Source organism: Podarcis melisellensis, assembly GCF_964234715.1.
Source record: "Podarcis melisellensis genome assembly, chromosome: 18".
NCBI lineage: Eukaryota > Metazoa > Chordata > Lepidosauria > Squamata > Lacertidae > Podarcis > Podarcis melisellensis.
In genome coordinates, this window is record NC_138536.1 from 8,538,817 (window position 1) to 8,563,694 (window position 24,878).

The 24,878-nt window shown below is 49.0% G+C and overlaps 1 protein-coding gene across 14 annotated transcripts in view; it reads right to left on the minus strand.

Moving 5' to 3' along the window:
• The window catches only part of PTPRS (protein tyrosine phosphatase receptor type S), a 305,911-nt gene that overhangs the window by 3,609 nt on the left and 277,424 nt on the right, over positions 1-24,878 (minus strand). For all 14 annotated transcript variants that reach the window (XM_081895351.1, XM_081895349.1, XM_081895354.1 and 11 more), the window contains 9 exons: positions 21,814-21,937; positions 18,759-18,934; positions 16,831-16,950; positions 16,473-16,627; positions 14,636-14,921; positions 11,226-11,404; positions 8,941-9,067; positions 6,464-6,589; positions 3,311-3,465 (listed from right to left, as the gene is read on the minus strand). In XM_081895351.1, coding sequence (XP_081751477.1) covers positions 3,311-3,465; positions 6,464-6,589; positions 8,941-9,067; positions 11,226-11,404; positions 14,636-14,921; positions 16,473-16,627; positions 16,831-16,950; positions 18,759-18,934; positions 21,814-21,937 — 1,448 coding nt within the window. The remainder of the gene's footprint in view (positions 1-3,310; positions 3,466-6,463; positions 6,590-8,940; positions 9,068-11,225; positions 11,405-14,635; positions 14,922-16,472; positions 16,628-16,830; positions 16,951-18,758; positions 18,935-21,813; positions 21,938-24,878) is intronic.

Sequence of the window (24,878 nt, forward strand, 5' to 3'; positions counted from 1 at the left end):
CCTATACAACTCAGGATGGCAACCTTTTTATCTAGACAAATCTTAGAAAGCTTGCATGAGTTTTTATTCTAGCCTACTGTGACTTTTAGGGATGCTGGTGGCGCTGTGGGTTAAACCACAGAGCCTAGGGCTTGCCGATCAGAAGGTCGGCGGTTCGAATCCCCGCAATGACGGGGTGAGCTCCCGTTGCTCGGTCCCTGCTCCTGCCCACCTAGCAGTTCAAAAGCACCTCAAAGGTAAACGGCATTTCCGTGCGCTGCTCTGGTTCGCCAGAAGCGGCTCAGCCATGCTGGCCACATGACCCGGAAGCTGTACGCCGGCTCCCTCAGCCAGTAAAGCGAGATGAGCACCGCAACCCCAGAGTCGGTCAAGACTGGACCTAATGGTCAGGGGTCCCTTTACCTTTTCATTACTGTGGCTTTTACTTTCTAAATCATGGCTGCAATTTTTAAAGTGACCGTTTTATTGTGTTATCTTTTTTGTTTTAGCAAACTGGTTTGAGGGTCATCGTCCCCTAAAATATGTTAAGGATTTCGCCTGGTTGTAAATGTTTTTAATTATCTTGTGTGTGAATTACCACAGTGAATTACCGGTATCTTGTGTGTGAATTACCATAGTGCTTAGAAGGCAATTAGCAAATTGATGATATTATTATTATTATTATTATTATTATTATTATTATTATTATTATTATTATTTAAAGGTAAAGGACCCCTGGACGGTTCAAGCCAGTCAAAGGCAACTATGGGGTTGTGTCGCTCATCTCGCTTTCAGGTTGAGGGAGCCAGCATTGGTCTGCAGACAGCTTTCCGGGTCATGTGGCCAGGAGCACTGAACCGCTTCTGGCGCAACAGGACACTGTGACGGAAACCAGAGAGCATGGAAATGCCGTTTACCTTCCTGCCAGAGCGGTACCTATTTATCTACTTGCACTGGTGTGATTTCAAACTGCTAGGTTGGCAGGAGCAGGGACTGAGAAACGGGAGCTCACTCCGTCGTGGGAATTCGAACCGCCGACCTTCCGATCGGCAAGCCCAAGAGACTAGGCCAAAATTGTGGAAACCTTTTTGGAAAAAGTGTATTTCTGAGGTTTGATGGCTCATAACACCCCCCCTTTTTTTTGGAGCAACACCATAAATGTATATATCAATGGAAATATAATTTTATTTTTTTAAAAAAAATCTTAATAAATGATACAGAAAATTGTAATAAAATAAACAAATACAAAATTAAACTAAAGAAAATACATATACTCCCTACACTGCAAATAGAAACCCTACGTACCCCCGTGACTTCCCTCCACCACGACTCGACTTCCTTTAGCTCAAATTTAAGTACTATCATTGTATTCTTTGGATAACACGTCTCTTATAGCCATCTCTAATTATTGTTCTCGCTTGTACTTTACATACTTAATCCATGCATATCAACAAACTCTTTTAGAGCAGTGTTTTTCCATATACTCCTCAAAACATCCGAGGTTTGATGGTTCATAACTCCACTTTCTTCGGGGGGGTGGATGTGACACCATAAAAGTATTTATCAATGGAAAGGTGATTTAATGAAGAATGTAACGCAACAAAGTTTGTTCAATTATCTGTGTTCTATCAAAAGTTATAGCCAAATAACCAGAAAAAAGGAAGCACAACTTGCTTAGGTAGATATGCAGTTTTTGTTCATTTGAATGCAGCCAGTAGCATGGGTGTTTAGAGAGCCAATCAGGTGTTATGTGCCATCAAACCTCAGAAATGCACTTTTCCCAAAAGGTTCCTGTCAGGGGCTCAGGAGCAGAGGCACAGGGGAGAGAGGAAATGGAGAGCGAAGGGGAAGAATCTGAGGGCAGCGTAGGAGAGTATGACAGTGGCCCGAGAGATTCCATGAGCTTCTCCAGCGAATCAGAAGATTCCCAGAGGGGGGCGCCAATGGCCAGGGCAAGGGGGATCCCAGGGGGGACGCACCAGAAGCAAGGGTCCAGCGGGGACTCCCAAAGCAGCAGCGGGAGATCAGGACCAGCTCCCCCACCAGAGCGTAGTGGGGGGGGGAAGAGTCCCATGTATCAGGGCCAGCGTCTCCTCCAGCAGGGAGAGAAGATGAGCCAGGGCTGACCACGCTACATTCGGAGAGTGAGGGGACGGAGGGGAAGTCAGACCCAGCTAGCCTCCCCGAAGGGGGAAGCAGTGACAGGAGCAGTGTAACGGTCAGGAGGAAGGTGGCCGGCTGGGCGCGCAGGCCAAGTTCGAATGTACAGGCGCGCGGGACAGCAGGAAACCCGGATTGGGAACCAGATCCTAAAGCCCGCCGGAGGCAGGGGGAAGACTCAGGGGACTCAGGGTCAGAAGAGTCTAGAAAGGGCAAGACCCCAGCGGACAGGCGGGCCCAGAGGAGAAGAGAGCAAAGGAAGAGGTGGAGCAAGGCTAGAGTCTTAAACTGGTGTCTGGGGGGAGGAGATTCAGACGGAGCTTCAGCGGTCTAGGGTTTGAGACGTAGAGCTGCGCGCCGCGGCTTTGAAATCGAAACTGAATTTCAATAGAGACTTTTATAAATAGTAACGAACTGGCGATGGTCCTTTGTGAGCTGGGACCTCGGGCAGCTCTGACAGTTCCACAATTTTGGCCGCTAGTGTATGTGCTGTGGTAAGGAGGACTTTATCTGTCCTGAACCTTTCAACATTCAATTGAGAGGGGATTTTTATATATGACTATCAGAGTGCACCAAGCCCCATCAGTTTTGCTGAATGCATTAAACTAATTAGTTCAAACTGGATTTTGAATAAACATGCAATTAATTGTTATGGTTTGGGAGTTCACTGTGCTATTACTTTCCTCTGCGGCTTCCCTGCAAACTGCTATTCCAAATAATGCTTTTCATAGGGGTAGCGAGGGGGACATTGGGGATGAGTCTGCGGGACCTAGTGGGTGGTGGCCCCCCAAAAAAGTTCAGAAACCACTTGCCACAATTAGAAGGTGGCCTTGAATAACCACCGCCACCACCCTCAAATTAAGAGAAAGGGAGGGAGGAAAAGGATACACAATAAAAAGTCTGCATTTTTGGGCTAAGTCCTGTGCTAATGCCAAGGATTTAGGGAGGCGGGAAACTCTGGCTTCCCATCCAATCAGGAGACAGCCAATCCACAGAGGCTTAAGCTTAGCACCAAAGGATGGCTGAGCAGCCCTCTTTCCATTCCAAGGTGCAAATTAAGCAGGAGAATTTGCAAACGGTCTTGAGCTGGATTATTTCCTTTCGCAGAGTTTGTGTTGCTGGTTCCAGGATTGCTCCTCGCTCCTCAACTGCTGTCTGCGAAGGGGCTTACCTGCAGTGGACGGAGATCGGCCCGTCTTGGCCAAACTGCTCCTTAGTTTTATGCACCTGCCCGATGAAATCAATGAAGCCTTCGCCGGATTTTGGCACACCTTGCTCTGGCCAGTCCGTGAACTGGAACTGACGCACGGTCCGTGACTGGCCATCCTGGGGGTGGAGAACGGGGAGAGGGAGGACAAAACACAACACGTCTCTGTTAGGCTGGGGGGAAATGCAAGGGAATGAAATTGAGTTTGAATCCCGTAAGCAGGAAAGCGAGATTTTTGAGAGCTGAGCGATGGCTGTAGACTTGAGCAAATTTGATTTGGGTTCTTTCAAACCCCCGGCTGGCTGGCGTTTCCTCCGCAGCCAAGCTGGCCTTGCCTGTGGAGGATGAATAAAAGATTTTAATTTAACTGTATTGCTTTTTCCTCCCACTCTCCCTTCTTCTCAGGGGCAAGGGGCAGCCCATAAAGCTGCTTCCCTTCCACTTGGCTCAGATTTTTGGCCCTCCTTTAAAAAGTCCGCATGAAAATCCACCAGCCTTCTAACATAAACACATGCACATTTTTGGAGATGCAATTTCCCCTAATGCAATGAAGTTTTGACTGTTATATATGCATTTTCATGCACACTTGACATCAGGGCGTTGTTGTTTTTTTGTTTCGTTTTGCATTTTTGCACGCGAAGAACTGCATGGCAACATTTAAAGGCAAAGGGACCCCTGACCATTAGGTCCAGTCTTGGCCGACTCTGGGGTTGCGGCGCTCATCTCGCTTTATTGGCCGAGGGAGCCGGCGTACAGCTTCCGGGTCATGCGGCCAGCATGACTAAGCCGCTTCTGGCGAACCAGAGCAGCACACGGAAACGCCGTTTACCTTCCCGCCAGAGTGGTACCTATTTATCTACTTGCACTTTGACGTGCTTTCGAACTGCTAGGTTGGCAGGAGCAGGGACCGAGCAACGGGAGCTCACCCCGTCATTGCGGGGATTCAAACCGCCGACCTTCTGATCAGCAAGTCCTAGGCTCTGTGGTTTAACCCACAGCGCCACCCGCGCCCCTCCCACTTCCCTTGGAGAAGTGCAAATTTAAAATCATTTGTTAGGCCCGCACATTGTTTCGAAAAGTGTGACCTGGGCAAATTCACATTTTAATGCAAAGCGAATTGAGTTCCCTCCATCTCTTTATGTACGCCAGCCATCCTCAGCTCCTTTTTGTAGCAAGGGCAGGTTGCCCTGTATGTTGCTGTGTGCGCTTAAAACAGCCACACACACGAACAACAGGAAACCGTTTCCAATCAGACACTTTCTGTACAACTGGCGACGGTGTGTTCTCGCATCCCAAAACGTAATAATCTCTTGAAATGAGTTCAAAGAAATTACACAGTGGGAAACACATAGCAGCAGCTCCATCGCCAGAGCTCACGCAGTACGAATTGCGGGGGGCCTTGCATCGTGGTGGAGAAAAATTGCGATAAGCCGACAGGAGGAAAAACAACATCATCAGAACAGCCAGCGAGGAAGCGAGAGAGAGAGGCTAGCAAGAGAGCTGCATTGTTTCAAGAGAAAACAGTGCGCCATTTCTCTCTGGCTCCAGCGTGACAAAGTTGAGGGAGGACCAAATCTCAGGAGTTAAGAACACGTGCTGGGCATGCAGAAGGTCTCGCTTTAATCCTCAGCATCTCTAGGCAGGTCTGGGAGAAACACCTGAGTCCCAAACGTTTGGCAAACTCTTGCCCAGAAACCTATGTGGATCCAGGATTGGGACTCAGCTGCAAATAAAACACTTTAAGTGTGTTTTAAGTGCAATATACAACGTGTGACACTAGATGGCGATGATGAGCCTTATGGAAAATTCAAGGTACAGTAGTACCTTGGAAGTCGAACAGAATCCGCTTAGGAAGTCCATTCGGCTTCCAAAACGTTCGGAAACCAAAGCGCAGCTTCTGATTGGCTGCAGGAAGGTCCTGCAGCCAATCAGAAGCCGTAGAAAATAGTTCACAAACCGGAACACTCACTTCCGGGTTTGCGGCGTTTGGGAGCCAAAACGTTCGACTCAACCAAGTACAAATGTATTTTTAAAAAGGCTTTTAAAATAGCGTTTTCAGAACGTTTTTTAAATATGTGTGTAGATCCAACCTTGGCCTCCACAGTCACTTACAGACTCACTGCTAAGACCTAAGCTCAACATCAAAAAAACGAAGATCATGGCCACTGGTCCCATCACCTCCTGGCAAATAGAAGGGGAAGAAATGGAGGCAGTGAGAGATTTCACTTTCTTGGGCTCTGTGATCACTGCAGATGGTGACAGCAGTCACGAAATTAAAAGATGCCTGCTTCTTGGGAGAAAAGCAATGAAAAACCTAGGCAGCATATTAAACAGTAGAGACATCACCTTGCCAACAAAGGTCCGTATAGTAAAAGCTATGGTTTTCCCAGTAGTGATGTATGGAAATGAGAGCTGGACCATCAAGAAGACTGATCGCCGAAGAATTGATGCTTTTGAATTATGGTGTTGGAGGAGACTCTTGAGAGTCCCATGGACTGCAAGAAGATCCAACCTCTCCATTCTGAAGGAAATCAGCCCTGAGTGCTCACTGGAAGGACAGATCCTGAAGCTGAGGCTCCAAGACCTTGGCCACCTCATGAGAAGAGAAGACTCCCTGGAAAAGACCCTGATGTTGGGAAAGATGGAGGGCACAAGGAGAAGGGGACCACAGAGGACGAGATGGTGGGACAGTGTTCTCGAAGCTACAAACATGAGCCTGACCAAACTGCGGGAGGCAGTGGAAGACAGGAGTGCCTGGCATGCTCTGGTCCAGGGGGTCATGAAGAGGCGGACACGACTAAACAACTAAACAACAACAAAGTTTAGGCTAAGTCTGCTGCAACTGGATTTCTTATGGACAGGGCCAATCCTGAATGTATTGGATTTGTGGCCACTATGCTCATTTGCCTTCAGTAAAGCTCTGCTGGATGAAATACAATTGCCTATGGTCTATTTGGGGGGGAATCCCGCAACGTGTTTAAGTTTTTACTCTGCTGACTATACGCTGGAATCTGCTCTGGATCAAAAGTGAGTAGAATTCGGCGACAATATGGCCCCAAACTGACCAATGGCCTTCCTTGGCGTGCTAAGCACCAACGGCGTGGAGTGTGGACTCACCCTGGCATCGGTGACCTTGAACTCCCGGAGGATGTATTGAGGCATGTTGTATTCAGCCATGGGGTCGACCACAAAGTACTGGTACCGGGCGGACCTCTCTGCTGGCCAGTATTGGTGGCATTTTTCCTGTTGGCCCAAAGAGAAGGAATCACACCCTATTTGTAGCTCAGCTTTCGCCATATGCTAGAGACAGACCCCTTCACCCTGCCCTTTTGTGGACACTCAAGAGCAGCCGTTTAGCGGCAAAGTCAGGTGGGCAAGGTCCTTTCACAACAATCATCGAGCCACGCCCCCCCGTGACCACGCCCCTCCTAAGATCACACAGCCTTCTAAGCTTATACATAATCTTATAATCACTGTATTTTTTGCTCTATAAGACGCACCAGACCACAAGACGCACCTAGTTTTTGGAGGAGGAAAACAAGGGAAAAAAATATTCTGAATCTCAGAAGCCAGAACAGCAAGAGGGATCGCTGCGGAATGAAAGCAGCAATCCCTCTTGTTGTTCTGGCTTCTGGGATAGCTGCGCAGCCTGCATTCGCTCCATAAGACGCACACACATTTCCCCTTACTTTTTAGGGGGGGGGAAGTGAGTCTTATAGAGCAAAAAATACGGTACTAAATTACAACAATTAGCATTGCGATGATCAGGGGATATCTGCCTTTCAGCTTATCTATTTCCTCTGCACGGTTGATTTGGAATCCTCCAATAATCCTAATTTTAAAGAGTGCTTTCCTTGGTGTTCCAGCGTAGGTCACAAAACTTGGCACGCCCTTCTCTTGAAACGGAAGGAACCTTGTATTTTCAGCGTTCCTAAATGGCTTAGCTCCGGACTTCAGAGGACAACTCCTTGCTGTTCTCAAGAATGACCCAAGGAGCCCATCCTCGGCGGCCGACTCCCCTCCTTTCCCTCAGTACAAAGGGCGAGGAGGCCCCCAGACGCCCCTTTCTTGCTGATTCAGCAACTGTAGGATGCTGGGGACGGGGACCCCCTGCTACACAAACGACAAAGGGTCTGGAACCCCAGAGCTCTGCCCCTTTTAGGACCCACACCCTAGCTGTGGTCACAATTTGTTTCGACTGCTCTATATGTTGCTGCAAGGCACCCCCAGGACCTCCTGGCAAAGGCTGCAGTGGCGATCACAACAATTTAATACCACAGCTACGAAGGAAGGCCCACCTGGCTTCTGCAATCTATCCTGCTTGACCTAAAAATACAAACCCTGATTTGCATTCCCCACGGAAGCTCCGGGAACTAAACATAGTGCAATTAGGAAAAACAGGCTGGGTCTGCTTCGGAAGATGCCAAGCTGCAGATTTTAATGGAGGGCAGAGAGTTGTTCCGTGTTGCTTTGGGAAAACAAGGTCACTGACCCGGCTCTTAAGACCCAGAAATGTTTCGGCAGTAATTCCCTGCCTGCTCCTTCCCTCCACCTCTTCCGGGACTTCTATCTGATGGTGAACATCACCAATGTCCCTTTCCTCTGTTTCTGCTCGCCCCCTTTCCCACGATTCTTTAGGGAAAGAACTGCACAGTGGCAGGCGGGAATTCTACCACTGAACCATCAATGCAATAGCTTATCTCAAAGTTTTCAGTGCCTATGCGCCTATCGCATTTATAAATTGTAAATTTATAGTTGTAAAGGTAAAGGTCCAGTCATGGACGACTCTGGGGTTGCGGCGCTCATCTCGCTTTACTGGCCGAGGGAGCCGGCGTACAGCTTCCGGGTCATGTGGCCAGCATGACTAAGCCACTTCTGGCGAACCAGAGCAGCGCACGGAAATGCCGTTTACCTTCCCACCGGAGCAGTACCTATTTATCTACTTGCACTTTGACGTGCTTTCGAACTGCTAGGTTGGCAGGAGTGGGACCGAGCAACGGGAGCTCAGCCCATCGCGGGGATTCGAACCGCCGACCTTCTGATCGGCAAGTCCTAGGCCCTGTGGTTTAACCCACAGCGCCACCTGCGTCCCAATTTATTGTTGTACATTGTTTTAAATGTTTGTTTTCCTTCTGGGAAAACCCCCAAGTGTGTTTTATAACCTGGTCTCCCACCATAATAAATTATCTATCTATCTATCATCTATCTATCATCTATCTATCTATCTATCTATCTATCTATCTATCTATCTATCATCTATCTATCTATCTATCTATCTATCTATCTATCTATATCATCTATCTATCTATCATCTATCTATCTATCTATCTATCTATCTATCTATCTATCTATCTATCTATCTATCTATCTATCTATCATCTATCTATCATCTATCTATATCTATCTATCTATCTATCTATCTATCTATCTATCTATCTATCTATCTATCTATCTATCTATCTATCTATCATCTATCTATCTGCACCGTACTTTAAATGTCCAGACAGGAGCTTCAAGCTACGGACTCCAGGGCATGACCAGGGAGATTCTCTCTTCTCCTTTCCACCGCCACCAGCCCGCCTCCTTCGGCTTACCCGCCCCATCTCTCGTAGTTTGGTCAGCATCACAACAATGGTGGAATTGTTCTCCCACAGCATCCGCCAAAAGTCCTCCGTGGTCTCCGCCAGCGGACCTTGCGTGGCGATGTAGGCCCTCTGTTGCCTGCCAGGGAGAGAGAAGGCCAACTGTCATAAAAACACAGGTGGGCTTCTGCATACAGGACTTTTTATCATATGTGGCTGTCTTGTAAGTAAGGTTAAAGCTTGCTGGGAAATGATATGCAATGAATTGAAAAGGGTGTTCAAAATAACTTTTATTAAAAAAAACCCCAACAACCCCAGAATATAAATAAATAATAACATAAATAATTTTGTATTTATACCCCGCCCTTCCCGGTTCAGAAAAGAGGGCTCAGGGTGGCTAACAACAAATTTAAAACATTTAATTGCGATACAACAAAAAACAGTATAAAAGCGTTAATGACAATAAATTCAAAGTTCTAAAATAAATTTAGGGGGAAATCCATAAACATTAGATGATCACCAGGGCTAGCTGGCTAAATTAGTCCTATTTGGGCCGGTGAGACCAGGGGAGAATTAGCTGTGGGATCCCAGAGCGGTGAATCTTCATAAAAAGGGGAGGGGGAGGGAAGGAAGGGGAATAAAAGATCAGGCTAAGTTCAGATTGAAAGTCAGGTGGAATAGCTCTGTCTTACAGGCCCTGTGGAAGGAGGTTAAATCCCGCAGGGCCCTGGTCTCATGGGACAGAGCATTCCACCAGGTCGGAGCCATCACTGAGAAGGCCCTGGCCCTGGGGGAGGATAGTCTGACCTCCTTAGGGCCCGGGACCTCCAAACTATGATTATTCATGGACCTTAAGGTCCTCTGCGGGGTATACCAGCTTTTCTTTGGGAATTATAGGGACAGAACTACCTAGATTGCATAGAAATTTATTCCTGTATGCTACTACAGCAGCAAGAACGCTACTTGCCCCAAAATGGAAAGAAGCAGATGTCCCAGCAAAGGAAGAACGGATACAAAAACTTGTGGAATATGCAGAAATGGCAGAACTTACCGGAAGAATAAGAAATCAAGGTAACATTTTTATAAAAGAATGTTAACGGTTTATTGAATATTGACAGATAAAATTGTAAACAGATAAAAACACTAGCAGGGTTATTGTAATAAGCTGCAGTTTCACAAGAGTATATATTTACAGTAGATAATTAAATGAGAACGTTGAATGAATTTGGATATGCAGAAGATATTAAAAATAATAAATTTAAGGAACTGCAGAAAGGGGGGGGGAGGAAGTCAAATTGTGAAATGTTAAATTGATTGTAAAACTAATGAAATGTATAAACTTGAAAAGTATAAATAAAAACTTTTTTTTTTTAATTAGAAAAGAAAGACCTACATCTGAGGGACCGTATTCCGTCATATGAACCTGCCTGGGTTTTGAGATCTTCAGGAGAGGCCCTTCTCAGGGTCCCGCCAACCTCACAGGCCTGCTTGGGGAGGGTGTGGGAGAGGGCCTTCTTGGTGGTGGCTCCTCACAGGCAACTTTGGAACTCCCTCCCTCAAGAATCCTGGCTGGCTTCCCTCCTTGCTGTCCTTCCTCCAGCAGGTGAATACTTTCTTCTTCCAAGAGACTTTGGGGGAACTGACTGCTTTTAAGGAAAGGGCTGGCTCTGTGTTGTTTTTTATGGTGATTGTCTGTACGTCTATAATATACATGTCACGTGCCATAAAGGGACCCCTGACCATTAGGTCCAGTCGTGGCCGACTCTGGGGTTGTGGCATTCATCTCACTTTACTGGCCAAGGGAGCCGGCGTGCAGCTTCCGGGTCATGTGGCCAGCATGACGAAGCCGCTTCTGGAAAACCAGAGCAGTGCACGGAAACGCCGTTTACCTTCCTGCCAGAGTGGTACCTATTTATCTACTTGCACTTTGATGTGCTTTCGAACTGCTAGGTTGGCAGGAGCAGGGACCGAGCAACGGGAGCTCACCCTGTCGCGGGGATTCGAACCGCTGACCTTCTGATCGGCAAGTCCTAGGCTCTGTGGTTTAACCCACAGCCCCACCTGTGTCCCTTTGTCACATGCCATAGGTATATGATAATCACACAATGACGCGTCGCTAGGGGTAGAGTGAGGCTGCTGCATTTTATTCTGCCCCCTTAGCTATTTCTGAAGGAAGAAGGGGGTAGGCCCATTAACCCTGTGTTGGAAAACGAGGAGGGTGGGCTAAGTCGCCCATCCGGCTGGATTCAGTGAGGCTCTTTGCAGGCCCCGCAGCCCAGGAGATGCCCAAGTCTTACCTGTACCCATCGATGAAGCTGGAGTTGATGTAGTCGGACCCCTCAACCCCTCGGATAGGCTGTAGGCAGACCCGCGTGGTCTCATATGGCATGATGTTCACAAGGCGGTTCTTGAACTTGTTGCAGGGGAGGTTGGCGCTGATGAACCGGGAGGTGTGGGCTTTGGAGTTGGCGAGTCTCTGGCGTGGCGAGAGAGAGAGAGAAGGAAAAGCGTTCACCACCCAGGAATGACATTGTGCCAGCAAATACCGTATTTTTTGCTCTATAAGACTCACTTTTCCCCTCCTAAAAAGTAAGGGGAAATGTGTGTGCGTCTTATGGAGCGAATGCAGGCTGCGCAGCTATCCCAGAAGCCAGAACAGCAAGAGGGATTGCTGCTTTCACTGCGCAGCGATCCCTCTTGCTGTTCTGGCTTCTGAGATTCAGAATATTTTTTTTTCTTGTTTTCCTCGTCCAAAAACTAGGTGCGTCTTGTGGTCTGGTGCATCTTATAGAGCGAAAAATACGGCATTTGTTGGAGCTGTGGTGGAAGTAATGGCGATATGTACAGTGGTACCTCAGGTTAAGTACTTAATTTGTTCTGGAGGTCTGTACTTAACCTGAAGCTGTTCTTAACCTGAAGCACCACTAGCTAATGGGGCCTCCTGCTGCCGCTGTGCCGTCGGAGCACGATTTCTGTTCTCACCCTGAAGCAAAGTTCTTAACCTGAAGCACTATTTCTGAGTTAGCGGAGTCTGTAACCTGAAGCGTATGTAACCCGAGGTACCACTGTATCACAATGTGGTGGACATGTAGAAAGATCAAGGTGTTCTGGGGTTTAATTTACGAGGAGTTAAAAAAAAAAGTTTGGAATAACCTTTCTAAAAAAGACCAGAGGCATTTCTGTTGAGCACTGTTGGCAGGGACATCCCGAAGGCCTTTAGGGAGATTTTCTTATATGCAACAGATGCAACTCAGACTTCGGTGGCCAAGGGGTGGAAGGAACAAGAAGCCCCGACAATAACGGACTGGCAATATAAGCTACAAGAATTTGCTGAGATGGCGCAGCTGACAAATAGCCTGAGAGGCAATTCAAATCAAAAATTTATGGAAAAATGGGATAGATATAAAATGTATGTTCAAAAATACAGTAAAGGTTCGTTATCTCTGCTAGCATCTGAATGATGCTGGAGAGAGACTGAGTTGAGAAATAAGAAGTTGAGTTGAGAAATAAGAACAAGAGCATATATTGTTATAGGTAAAAGAAAGATACACTAATATGAGTACATTCATTTGTAAAAAAAGGAATATACAACAGGAACACAAGAAGTCCAATGTGTTGGTACGTATATGATTTGGGGGGAGGGAACCTTTTCTCTTTTTCTCTTTGTTTTATTTTTCTTTCTTTTTAGGTATATAAAGTGTGTATATACCGTAATCTCTTTAGAAAATATATTATACAGTGGTGCCCCGCAAGACGAACGCCTCGCAAGACGGAAAACCCGCTAGACGAAAGGGTTTTCCGTTTTGGAGGCGCTTCGCAAAACGAATTTCTCTATGGGGTTGCTTCGCAAGACGAAAAAATCTTGCGAGTCCCCGCGTTTCCCCCCTGCTTTTTTCGCCCTTTTCCTAAGCCGCTAAACAGCTGATCCGCTAATAAGCCGCTTAACAGCTGATCGCTAGAAGCCGCTAGACCGCTGTAGCGCTAATCCGCTAAGCTGTCAATGGGCTTGCTTCGCAAGACGAAGAAACCGCTAGACGAAGAGAATCGCGGAACGGATTCTTTTCGTCTAGCGAGGCACCACTGTAATGAGCTCTCTAATGTAATATGACAGTGTTTACCAATGTAATATAAGAATGTTAATAAATAAATAAAACTGCAAAAAAGAAAGAAAAGAAGGAACGACATTGTGCCAGCTGTGGCCTAGAAAGCAGTGCCAAGGCTCCAGGGGCTACCTCAGGACAGAAAAAGAAAAGCCCTTCTTCACACAGTGCAAAGTTAGACAGTGGAACTCCCTTCCACTGGAGACAGCGTCGGCTGTCAACTGAGATGGCTTTAAACCAGGACCGGACAAACTCATGAAGGGCAGGCCTATCCATGGCTTTGCTCTGCGCCTCCACAGCTCGAGGAAGCGATGTTTCTGAATGCCAGCTGCTGGAAACCGCAGGAAGGGGAGACGGATCTTGTGTTCGAATCCTGCTTGAGGGGTTTGCATCATTGGGGCATCTGGTTGGCCTCTGTGAGTTACAGCCAAGTTACAGGGAACCAGGCAGAGGGCCTTCTCGGTGGTGGCACCCGCCCTGTGGATCGCCCTCCCACCAGATGTCAAAGAGATAAACAACTCCCTGACATTTAGAAGACATCTGAAGGCAGCCCTGTTCAGGGAAGTTTTTGATGTGTGACATTTTAATGTATTTTTAATCTTTGTTGGAAGCCGCCCAGAGTGGCTGGGGAAACCCAGCCAGATGTGCGGGGTACAAATAAAAAAATATTATTATTATTATTTGGTCGCCTTACGCACGGAGCCTCGGGCAAGCCGCAGCTACGATGTAGAGTGGAAAACAAGAGGTGCAGGGATGGGGCTCAGAATTTGGGCATTGCACAGGGTGCGGCTGAAATTTGAGACCCCGGCGCCCGCTACTGTCAGTGGGCGCTTGACCCTTCTTGAAATGGGAGCCTGTTGCCAAGGCCCCGTCCAGACTGGACAACCCCAAACTCTTAACAATACTTGTTTTTTCCCTGCTAAATTGCTCCCACGCTTTCTATGCCCCTGTCAACACCCTAAGAATCGTAGGGCTGGAAAAGAATTGCAGGGCTCCAGCAATCTCTGCTCAAGCATCCCTGACCTGCGCCCATCCGCCCATCCTTTTCCTGGGGGGAGGGGTCTGTTCCACTGCCCAACAGCTCCTTACCACCAGGAACTTATATAATAATAATTTATTATGTATACCCCGCCCATCTGGCTGAGTTTCCCCAGCCGCTCTGGGCGGCTTCCAACCGAATATTAAAAACAATACAGCGTTAAACATTAAAAACTTCCCTGAACAGGGCTGCCTTCAGATGTCTTTTAAAGATAGATAGCTGCTTATTTCCTTCACATCTGAAGGGAGGGTGTTTCACAGGGCGGGCGCCACCACCGAGAAGGCCCTCTGTCTGGTTCCCTGTAACCTCACTTCTCGCAATGAGGGAACCGCCAGAAGGCCCTTGGCGCTGGACCTCAGTGTCTGGGCTGAACGATGGCCTTTGAGGCCGTTTAGGGCTTTCAAGGTCAGCACCAACACTTTGAATTGTGCTCGGAAACGTACTGGGAGCCAATGCAGATCTCTCAGAAGCGGTGTTATGTGGTCCCGGCGGCCACTCCCAGTCAACGTCTTCCTAATGTTTACCTGAAACCCCTAGGTATGGAGGCCGGACGCTGGAAGCAGCTCACCTTGAATTCGAGCTCCATGCCAGTGACGTGCTCCCCAACTTCTATCTGCGCCAGCTTCTGAATGTAGGTGTACAGATTGCGAGCGGGGACTTCTGTGTTGCCACAGGCGACAGCTTCCAGCAAGGAGTCGTGTATGAAACTATACTGGTCCTCCGTCTGCACCATGTAATTTCTCTGCGACCTCATGAGAGTGACGTGGCCGTAAATGTCCACCGTCTTCTCGTGTTTTATCCTCTCCAGCATGGCGTCAATCACGATGAAGCAGCCCGTGCGGCCGACCCCAGCGCTGAAAGAAGGCGGACACAGAAGGTTGGGCAACATATACGGTAGGTAGAAGAAGAGCATCAGTTGGAATTGAAAAAAGCTTGAGGATATAAGACATGGGTAGGCACACTAAGGGACGCAGGTGGCGCTGTGGGTTAAACCACAGAGCCTAGGACTTGCCGATCAGAAGGTCGGCACTTCAAATCCCCGCGACGGGGTGAGCTCCCGTTGCTCGGTCCCAGCTCCTGCCAACCTAGCAGTCTGAAAGCACGCAAGTGCAAGTAGATAAATAGGTACCACTGTGGCGGGAAGGTAAATGGCGTTTCCCTGCGCTGCAATATTTACTGCGCTTGTTTCTTACCATTTTCTCTAAGGCGCTCCAGGTACACAGTCCTTGCCCTCCTCATCGGATGCCCATAGCAATCGTGAGAGGCAGGTTAGGCTCAGAGGCAGCGATTGGCCCAAGTGAGCTTTCCTGACCCAGTGGGGAATTTGAACCCAGCTCCTAGTATAGCACTCTAACCACTGCACCACACTGCCTCCCACCTCCTTTCCAAAGCTGGGAAAAGTGCTGATTAGGCTTTGGGGAGGACTCCGGGACCCTCTCAAAGCCCCCGGGCCTCCTTCCCGCAGCCTAGTGCCTCGGTTACCCAGCTATGGGAAGGGCTGCAGACGGGGAGGGGGGGTGTCAAGTGTTGCTGAAGACCACCGAAGATGGCCTTGAAGGAAACATGCGGTCCTCTGGCCTAGTGCTGGACCGCCCTGAACTAGATCTTTCAAATCATTGCAGTTCCTGCAAAGCAAGCTTGAGTTGATTTAATTGAGAAGGCCCCGGTCCCTATCAGAGCGCCTTCTCCAATTATCAGCTGTCTTGTGCCCTACGACTGGGCAAGATGATCCGGCCTTTTTGGTGGTTCCCCCACTGGGGGGTTGCCCGATTAGCCCTGACCTGTGACAGGGCCTTTGTAGTGGTGGCTCCCTAGTTGTGGCATGCCCTCCCTTGGTGGGGTACACCGGTCTCCATCACTGTTAACACTCAGGAGGGATTTAAAAACATTCCCGTTTGCTCAGGCATTTGTTTGGTAGAGGGATACTGATCTCGGCAACCCTGAGATCACTGGACGGAAGAACACTTTTAACCGAAAAATGCTTTTAGATGTTTTAAAACTATTAAAAAGTTTTAACCTGTCTGACGGTGGTTTATACCTTGTCCCCCCCCCCCACCAAAAAAAAACCCTGACCAGGTGGAATGCTTTAATCCTGTCTTTTAAAAACAGTGTTTTAGAGTTTTCTTTGTCTTCTATTTTAAGCCATTTTTGTTTGTTCTTATATAATTACTCTTATTATTATTATTATTTATTAGATCGATACACTGCCCTTCATCTGAAGATCTCAGGGCAATACATTGCGTTTTGCTTTGAGAGATCTTGGGGGGGGGGGGGGAGAAAGCACCCAATGAATTTAACAAGGAACAATAATGAAAATTGTGTAACTACGTTTGCTTGCCTGGGCAACTGGGGGAGGAAAGGTGGGGTATAAATTAAATTAAACACACACACAAACACATACACACCTGCAGTGCACAACAATGGGCCCTGCATCGGGCGGGTTGCAGGTTTTCACTCTCCTGAGGAAGGCCAGGAATGGGGTCGGGTACTCGGGGACACCGTGATCTGGCCAGGCCGTGAACTGGAACTGCCGAACTTCTCGTTTCTCGCTGGAGCCGTTCTGTGATAGGTTGGGGGTGGAGGGAGAAGAGAGACGACAGCATGAGTTGAAACTGAGCCAAGGCACAGAGCAACGGAGCAATCCACAGCACAAAGGGAACCTCGGCAAGGCATAGGCGTCTCGACGCAAGTAAGCCAAGCCGCGTTTTGGAACGGGGAAGGAAATCCAGCCTTCGCTTTCTGTGTTGCCTAGGTTTCTCTTACCTTGTGAAGCGAGAAGGTTCGGACGCAGAACGTGGCCAGCTCGATTGTATCCAGCAAGGTGACTTGAATCATTCCGTACGTCTCAGTGCCCCGGCCCGGCCAGTACTGGTCACACTTGATCTGGAAGGAAATAATACATTATTATCATTATCATTATTATCTAGCTTCAAGCTAGTGGCTCTTTGGAAAGTGGCAGCATCATCTCCAATCTGTCCGTGCATCCATGTGGTCAGCACAGTGGTTACTGAGTGTCGGACTAGGACCTGGGTTCGAATTACCATTCAGCCATGAAGCTCAATGGATGAGCTTTGAGGACCCGGCACTGCCTTTTTCTCTGCCTAACCTACATGGCAGGGTTGGTGTGAGGATTAAACGAGGAATTTGTGGGGATTAAATTGCCTCTTGAGCTCATTAGAAGCACAGAACATGAACAAGGTAGGTTGCAAATTCAGTAAATAAATGCAAAACTAGACGCTGCGAATTGGTTGGAACGCGACTCTCTTTCTCGCACGAGCAAATCGGAGCACTGAGCCATCCACGTGGGGGAATTCTCATTCAGCCAGCCTCTGTATGCAGAGCCCTCACATTTTCAAAGTGTAATTTCAAGGCCATAAGTGCTAGAAACTTGAACTAAACCCGTGAGGGGTTTTCAAAGAACTGAAACCCAGAACCAGATTCCGCGGTTTTTGCTCCAGATTCCACACCTGTTAAGAAAGATTCCACACATGTCTTTTTTTGGGGGGGGGGGATTTGCAGTTTTTTTTTGTTTTCTTTTAAAAAAGTACTTTTTAAAAAAATAAACCTAAAAATCAAGATTTGCTATCTAGTTTATTGTGATCACCTTTTAAGCTGATCAAACTGTTCTTAATCAATTAGATCACTGGTTTGAAACCCTTTTCCAGGCCACTTGCCCCCTTGGTTTCATAAGTTCACCCCCCCGGTGCCCCCTACATTACACAAATCATTATTCAGAATAGCGGTTTGTATGACCCACCCAGGAAGATAATAATACAATACAGCTCAAAACAGTCGCACATTTACTCAAAATCCAATTAAAACGTGAGCTTAATTAAAGGAAATTGACGGACCTGATCCAGGGGGGCACCAGATTTTCAAAGTTTATACCTCCAACACCCCCTGCCTCTCCTCATGCCTCTTAGTGCCCCCCCAGGTCATCCTACCTCCCCTCAGGGGCAAGAACTCTCTGGGAGACCAGGTTTCAAATCCCCCACTCAGTCATGAGAGCTCCCTGGGTGTTTTTGGGTGGCCTACCTCGCAGGTTTGTTGGGGAGATTAAAAGAGGAGGGGGAGAAGGACCGTTTACACCACACCTTGAGGTCCTTTGAAGGAAAACAGCACGGCAACAACGCAATAAACAACGAACCACTGGATTACTGGTGACTGGGAGCGGCCGCCAAGACCATATAACACCAGTCTTGAAAGACCTACATTGGCTCCCAGTACGTTTCCGATCACAATTCGGAAAAAGTGCTGACCTTGAAAGCCCTAAACGGCCTCGGTCCAGTATATCTGAAGGAGCGTCTCCACCCGATCGTTCTGCCTGGACACTGAGGTCCAGCTCTCAGGGCCTTCTGGCCGTTCCCTCACTGCGAGAAGCCAAGTTACAGGGATCCAGGCAGAGGGCCTTCTTGGTGGTGGCGCCCACCCTGTGGAATGCCCTCCCATCAGATGTCAAAGAGAAAATAACTACCAGACTTTTAGAAGACATCTGAAGGCAGCCCTCTTTAGGGAAGCTTTTAATGTTTAATAGATTATTGTATTTTAATATTTTTTGGAAGCCACCCAGAGTGGCTGGGGAAGCCCGGCCAGATGGGCAGGGTATAAATAAATTATTATTATTATTATTAGATGCCACAGCCCAAGCAGTTGCCCCTTCCGCACTGGAAAGGCGTGTGCGTTTTTCTCACCCGCGACTTCTCCTCCAGCTTGGTCATCATCACCACCGTGGCCGAGCGCTGCTCCCACACCATCCTCCAGAAGTCCCCAAAAGTCTCCGGAAGGGGCCCCTGCGTAGCGATGTACGCATTTTGCTTACGGTAGCCGTCAATGTAGTTGGCGTTGATGTAGTCGCTGCCCACGATTCCTGCGTCGAAACAGTCAGAAACCAAACAGCTGCGATGAGCAAACCCTGTCCTCCAGGGACCCTAGGCGATCGGGGCGGTGGCAGTGCCCACAGCCATATAATTGCGGAGTCGAAAGGGACCCCCAGAGTTCATCTAGTCCAACCCCCTACAACGCAGGCATCTCAGCTAAAGTATCCAGGACAGAAAGCCGTCCAGTCTCTGCTTAAAAACCTCCAAGGAAGGAGAGCCTGCCACCTCAAGGCCGAATAGCTCTTACTGTCAGAAAGTTATTCCTTGCAATTTGAAGCCGCTGGTTCGGGTCCCAGATTCTGGAGCAGCAGAAAACAAGCTGGTTCCATCCTCCAAGTGACAACAGCCCTTCAGATATTTGAAGATGGCTCTGCTATCTCCTCTCAGTCTCCTACTATCCAGGCTAAACATACCCAGCTCCCTCAACCGTTCCTCATTCGGCTTGGTTCGCTGTCTTTTACACATGTTTCAGCTTGTCAATAATCATATTAAACTGCGGTGCCTGGAACAGACACAGAACTCCAGGTGGGTTCAACAACTTATTATAAACGACTTGGATGAAGGAATTGAGGGCCTTCAAATTTGCAGGTGACCCCAAACTGGGAGGAGCAGCTGATAACGCAGAAGAAAGAATTCAAGATGACGTTAACAGACTGGGGTAAAGGTAAAGGGACCCCTGACCATTAGGTCCAGTCATGGCCGACTCTGGGGTTGTGGCACTCATCTCGCTTTATTGGCCGAGGGAGCCGGCGTACAGCTTCCGGGTCATGTGGCCAGCAGGACTAAGCCGCTTCTGGCGAACCAGAGCAGCGCACGGAAACACCGTTTACCTTCCCGCCGGAGCGGTACCTATTTATCTATTTGCACTTTGACGTGCTTGCAAACTGCTAGGTTGGCAGGAGCTGGGGCCGAGCAATGGGAGCTCACCCCGTCATGGGGATTCGAACCGCCGACCTTCTGGTCGGCAAGTCCTGGGCTCTGTGGTTTAACTCACAGCGCCACTCACGTCCCTTAACAGACTGGGGAGCTGGGCCAAAAGTAACAAGTGGGCCATGACTAACAAAATGAATTTCAAAAGGGACAAGTGTCTGGTTCTGTACTTGGGCAGGACTAGCCAGAGGTTCTCAGCCCCAGGCTTTGCGCAGGTGTGCGGGACCTTTCAGTCCTCCTGCTTTTGCTGAATGACGACTCCCATTGGCACTGGCCAAAGGGACCATGTTTGCTGTGGCTGACGGGAGCTGTCATTTGGGAACTCTGGATTGCATCCGTTTGAACGCCTTCATCAGCCCCGGTCTGAATTCCCTCCTTTTCTTTCGTGAGATACGGCTTAAGCGTTGCAGCAGTGGCAAGAGGAGAGAGAGAGAAGGGGAACCCTTGTTGCAATTCCTATCGGGGCCACAGATGGAAGCAGGGAATTAAGCGCGGCTTTGAAATTAGCAACCGTGACCCCCTTTTAATTACGCGGGCCTGTTATGTGTGGGTGTTCTCTTCCAAGCGCTCCTTTTAATTTAAAAGTATGTCAGGTCAGAGCCGCCACGCTGCTTCACTTCCCAAGTTAGCAGAAGGCAGGGATCCTTGCTGGAAGGGAGCGCGGAGGCACCAATCACGAACCAGGTGGCGATTGCGGCTGCGGCGTCTTCTCCTGCCGCTGCAGGGCCCCCCATTTATATACACATATACAGTTCAAAGAAATTACCGGTGGCGGCGGCGAAGGAACATCGCCCTTTGGTGTCCAGGGAATCTGCTGCGACCTGCTTACAAGAAAGCCGCTGGGTCTGGTTTAAGGTTCTTTGCGAGGTTTTAACTTGGTACAGGAGCTTTCAGAGATGGGAGGAAAGCTAATCGCCTTCCCTGGCTCCTGTATGGGATCAGTGGCAGCCTGATGCTTTAACCTTCGGCCAACTGCTTCCCTGCCCTCAGAGAGGTGGCAGGCGAGAAGCAAGGATAGGGAGCAAGGGAGCTGGGCGGTGCAAAAGCCCGTGAGCGTTTGATGGGATTTCGGGTGGGAGATTGGAGAGGTGAAAGCAAACACCTTTTCCTCTCTCCTTCTCTCCCCCTCTCTGCAGAGGTGAAGCCCAAGAGGGTTTCACGACGAGATGAGCTGTCATAGAAGTGTAGAGATTGAAAGGCACCTGATTGAAAGGTCGACTCCCAGCAATGCAGGAATCACATCTGGGAAGCATTGGAAACAAAAAGGGCTGGAGGTTTTGGGGCCGAAAAAACGCATAGACTGTGCAGGGAAGGCAGAATCTGTGCTCCCTTCTCCGCAGATGTTGCTGAACTCTCAAAGGCCACCATACCTGACCATTAGTCATGCTTGCCACTGGACCCACTGGGAGTTAGATTCCCAACAGCACCTTGGAAGACCCGCAAATTCTCCATTTCTTTTTCTGGGAGGTGATGTAATTTCCTGATCAATTAGGTGCATAACCTACGGACGCTGCTAAGCGCACACTGCCCGGTTGAAATCCCGATAATAGCCCTGAAAGGTAGGTCAGAGTTGACCAGCAAGTCACCTTGAAGCTTCTGGGAGGACTTAAAGGGGAAAGGGGTGGGAGGAGACTCACAGAGCGCTTTGCACGTCTCCCCGCACTCCCCCTTTAAGAGTGGGGGGTTCAAAAGGGGAGCGCACGGCAACTTGCAAAGCGAAGGATTCTGACAGGTGGGCGGCCCCACTCAACTGTCAATCATGTGATGTCGTTCTCTGCCGGTAAGAGCTGTCGGACTGGGGAACGGACTCCTTCGGAAGGTGCTGGACTCTCCCTCCTTGGGGGGCTTTTAAAATGTCAGAAATGCCAAAAACGAGCTGACAAAAGCTTGAAAAATCTGACCTCAGCCCCTCCTCCCCTTGCGACAAAGTGGTTTGTACCTTCAATGGGCAGCAAAATGACGCGGGAATGGTCATAGGCGATCACATTGGCGTATCGGTTTTTCGGCTTGTTCACCTCGAGGTTGGAGTGTTCCCAAGTGAACTGCTGACCCGGGTCAATGGACTGCAGGAGCAGAAAGAGAGAAACGTCAGCGAAAATTCCAAAATATAAGAGTAGAAGCTAAAGAGCGGCCGACTTCACTTTCTCCCAGGGAACATGACCTGAAAACAATTCACAGGTGCAACCAACTCAGAGCTGGTGTGGTGCAGTGGTTAGAGTCTCCAACGACTAGGCCCTAGGAGAGACCAGGGTTCAAATCCTGCCACCTTGGCCACGGAAAAAGCTCGCTGGGTTCTAGTTGCTGCCTCTCTCAGCCTAACCCAACTCTGCAGGGTTGCTGTTGTTTGTGGGGATCAATTGAGCAGCGGGACACCCATGTACGCCGCCTTGATCTTGGAGGAAAAGGTGGGGTGTAAATTGAACGGTGTCTGGGGAACGGTGGCTGGCGAGTGAGCAGGGCCACAACACCCTCCTCTGCTCCCAATCCCTTGCCAATCACCTGCTGCCATAATCTGGCCATAAAGGTAGGGAAAAACATTTGCACAAATCTCCTTTGACGTGCTCCTTTTTTCCTTTCTTCGGAAGGAAGGTGGAATAATAATACCAGACAAAAGCCACCTCTGTTCCTGCTGTAGTCCCACGAGCTACGCTAACAGACGCTCCCCTCATCACTGGGGACCTCACTGGGTCCGGCCTGGGGGGACACAGTCATTGCCTAACCAGGGCCGTCTTAAGCAAAGTTGTTGGCCTTTTTTAGGAAAGGTTCCCTAGAGTTGTCGACCTTTTTTTTAGGGAGCTGACGCCGCGATTATCTCTGCTTGGGAAAAGAAAACAGGAAACGTAAGGAGCCCTGCAGAACAAACCAGCTGTGTGCCTCGCGGTGTAGGGGACATGCGCTGGGCAGACTTCTCCACAGCCCTATGCCAATCCCAGGCAGGCAGGCAGGGCACAGCCGGCCGCCCGCCTCAGCACCTTGCTGGCTCGTTCTCCCTCGAACTCGCGCCGCAGCAGAAAAGCCCTCCGCGACGCTCCAACCAATGGGCGTCTCCCTTGGACTCCAACTCTCGGGCCCGGGATTCTCGGCCTGGCGCCCCTGAGAGCCTGGCGCCTGGGTGCCGCGCACCCCTAGCACCTATGGGTAAGGCGGCCCTGAGACTAACCTACCTTGCAGGGGGGTTGTTGTGCAGGGGACTGAATAAGGAGCGGAAAACGAAGACTGTGCATGCTACCTTGAGCTGCTCGGAGGAGAAGGTGCAATATATATGCAACAAATAGGACGCTGTACTAAATGGGCCATTGACCTGTTCTCTAGCAAGACTCTCCTTATCTTCTGAGCAGTTCCAAACTGCCTCCGCAACCACAGTCCCTCTCCAATCTTGCACCTCCGCATTTCTTTCATTAGGTGTGCTGTGGCTTTTTTTGTTAAAAGTATCTCCAGATCCGCAGCTCGGGAGGAAGGCTGCCCTGGAAAAGCGCCAATATTACATTATGCAGATTATCTGCTGGCAGGGGGGTGGGCAATGGGAGGGGAGAACTGGCAGAGAGAGAGAGAGAGAGAGCACGAGCACATTAGGCTTCTCTACGCTCGCTTGCCTTGCCCGAGTGCGGAGGCGGGTTAGGAAAGATCCCAGCAGAGCGCTGAGGATCTCTTCCCATCATCTTCCCAGCAATTAGCAATTCATACGCTGTGCAAAAAAACAACAACAACGACGGCTCGGAGTCTGCAGCCAAAAGACTTTTGGTTCCTAGCATTTTTTAGTTGTTGACGAATGTATCCCAACACCTGCCTCCTCCTCTGCCGACCTGCGGGTGGGCTTCTGCCATTGCTCATCTTGATGCCTTTCCTGGCGCTGTCAGGTCCAATTCTCAGCCCCTCAGTCCCCCAAACTTTTTGCAAATCCTCGGTTTGGCTGACTTTTCTCACCCCCTATGCAGAAGGTGCTGTGGGCAGATGCATGCAGCGGTGTAGCTGCCTGGGATCAGGGAGAGGGCAAAGACCCGTTACTATTCCTGCAACACGGTCCCTGCCTCCCGTGGCTGAATGCAGAGAAGACAACATCTGGTGGACTTCCAAGGCTCAGAGCCAGAGGATTGGGGGCAGGAGAATGATGAGTGCTCAGAGGGAGAAGACTAGGGTGGGAGGAGATGTTGGAAGCATTCCTCCATCTCCTCTCTGCCCCTCTTCCTTCTTAGATTAAGCATTTCTTTTACTTCAGTGTATTATAAAAAGTTATTTTGTACTGGGTAAAAGGGATTGTGGTCTAAACCACTGAGCCTCTTGGGCTTGCCGATCAGAAGGTCGGTGGTTCGAATCCCCGCGACGGGGTGAGCTCCCGTTGCTCGGTCCCTGCTCCTGCCAACCTAGCAGTTTGAAAGCATGCCAGTGCAAGTAGATAAATAGGTACCACTGTAGCGGGAAGGTAAATGGCGTTTTCCTGCGCTGCTCTGGTTTTGGTGTTCCGTTGCACCAGAAGTGGCTTAGTCATGCTGGCCACATGACCCGGAAAAACTGTCTGCGGACAAATGCTGGATCCCTCGGCCTGTAAAGCGAGATGAGTGCCGCAACCCCAGAGTCGCCTGCGACTGGACTTAACTGTCGGGGTCCTTTATCTTTATGAACTTTTGTATATCTTTGGACAAGTTATCTATAATCTATCTATCTATCTATCTATCTATCTATCTATCTATCTATCTATCTATCTATCTATCATCTATCTATCTATCTATCATCTATCTATCTATCTATCTATCTATCTATCATCTATCTATCATTTATCTATCTATCAATCATCTATCTATCTAACAGTCCAGCACACAGACTACCTTGGTAGTCAAACGCCTTACTTGTTGAACAAATCGGCTCCCAAATGTTGCAAACCCGGAAGTGAGTGTTCCGGTTCGCGAACGTTCTTTTGGAAGCCGAACGTCCGACACGGCTTCCGAGTGGCTGCAGGAATAAGAAGCCGTGCTTTGGTTTGCGAATTCTGGAAGTCTGTTCGACTTC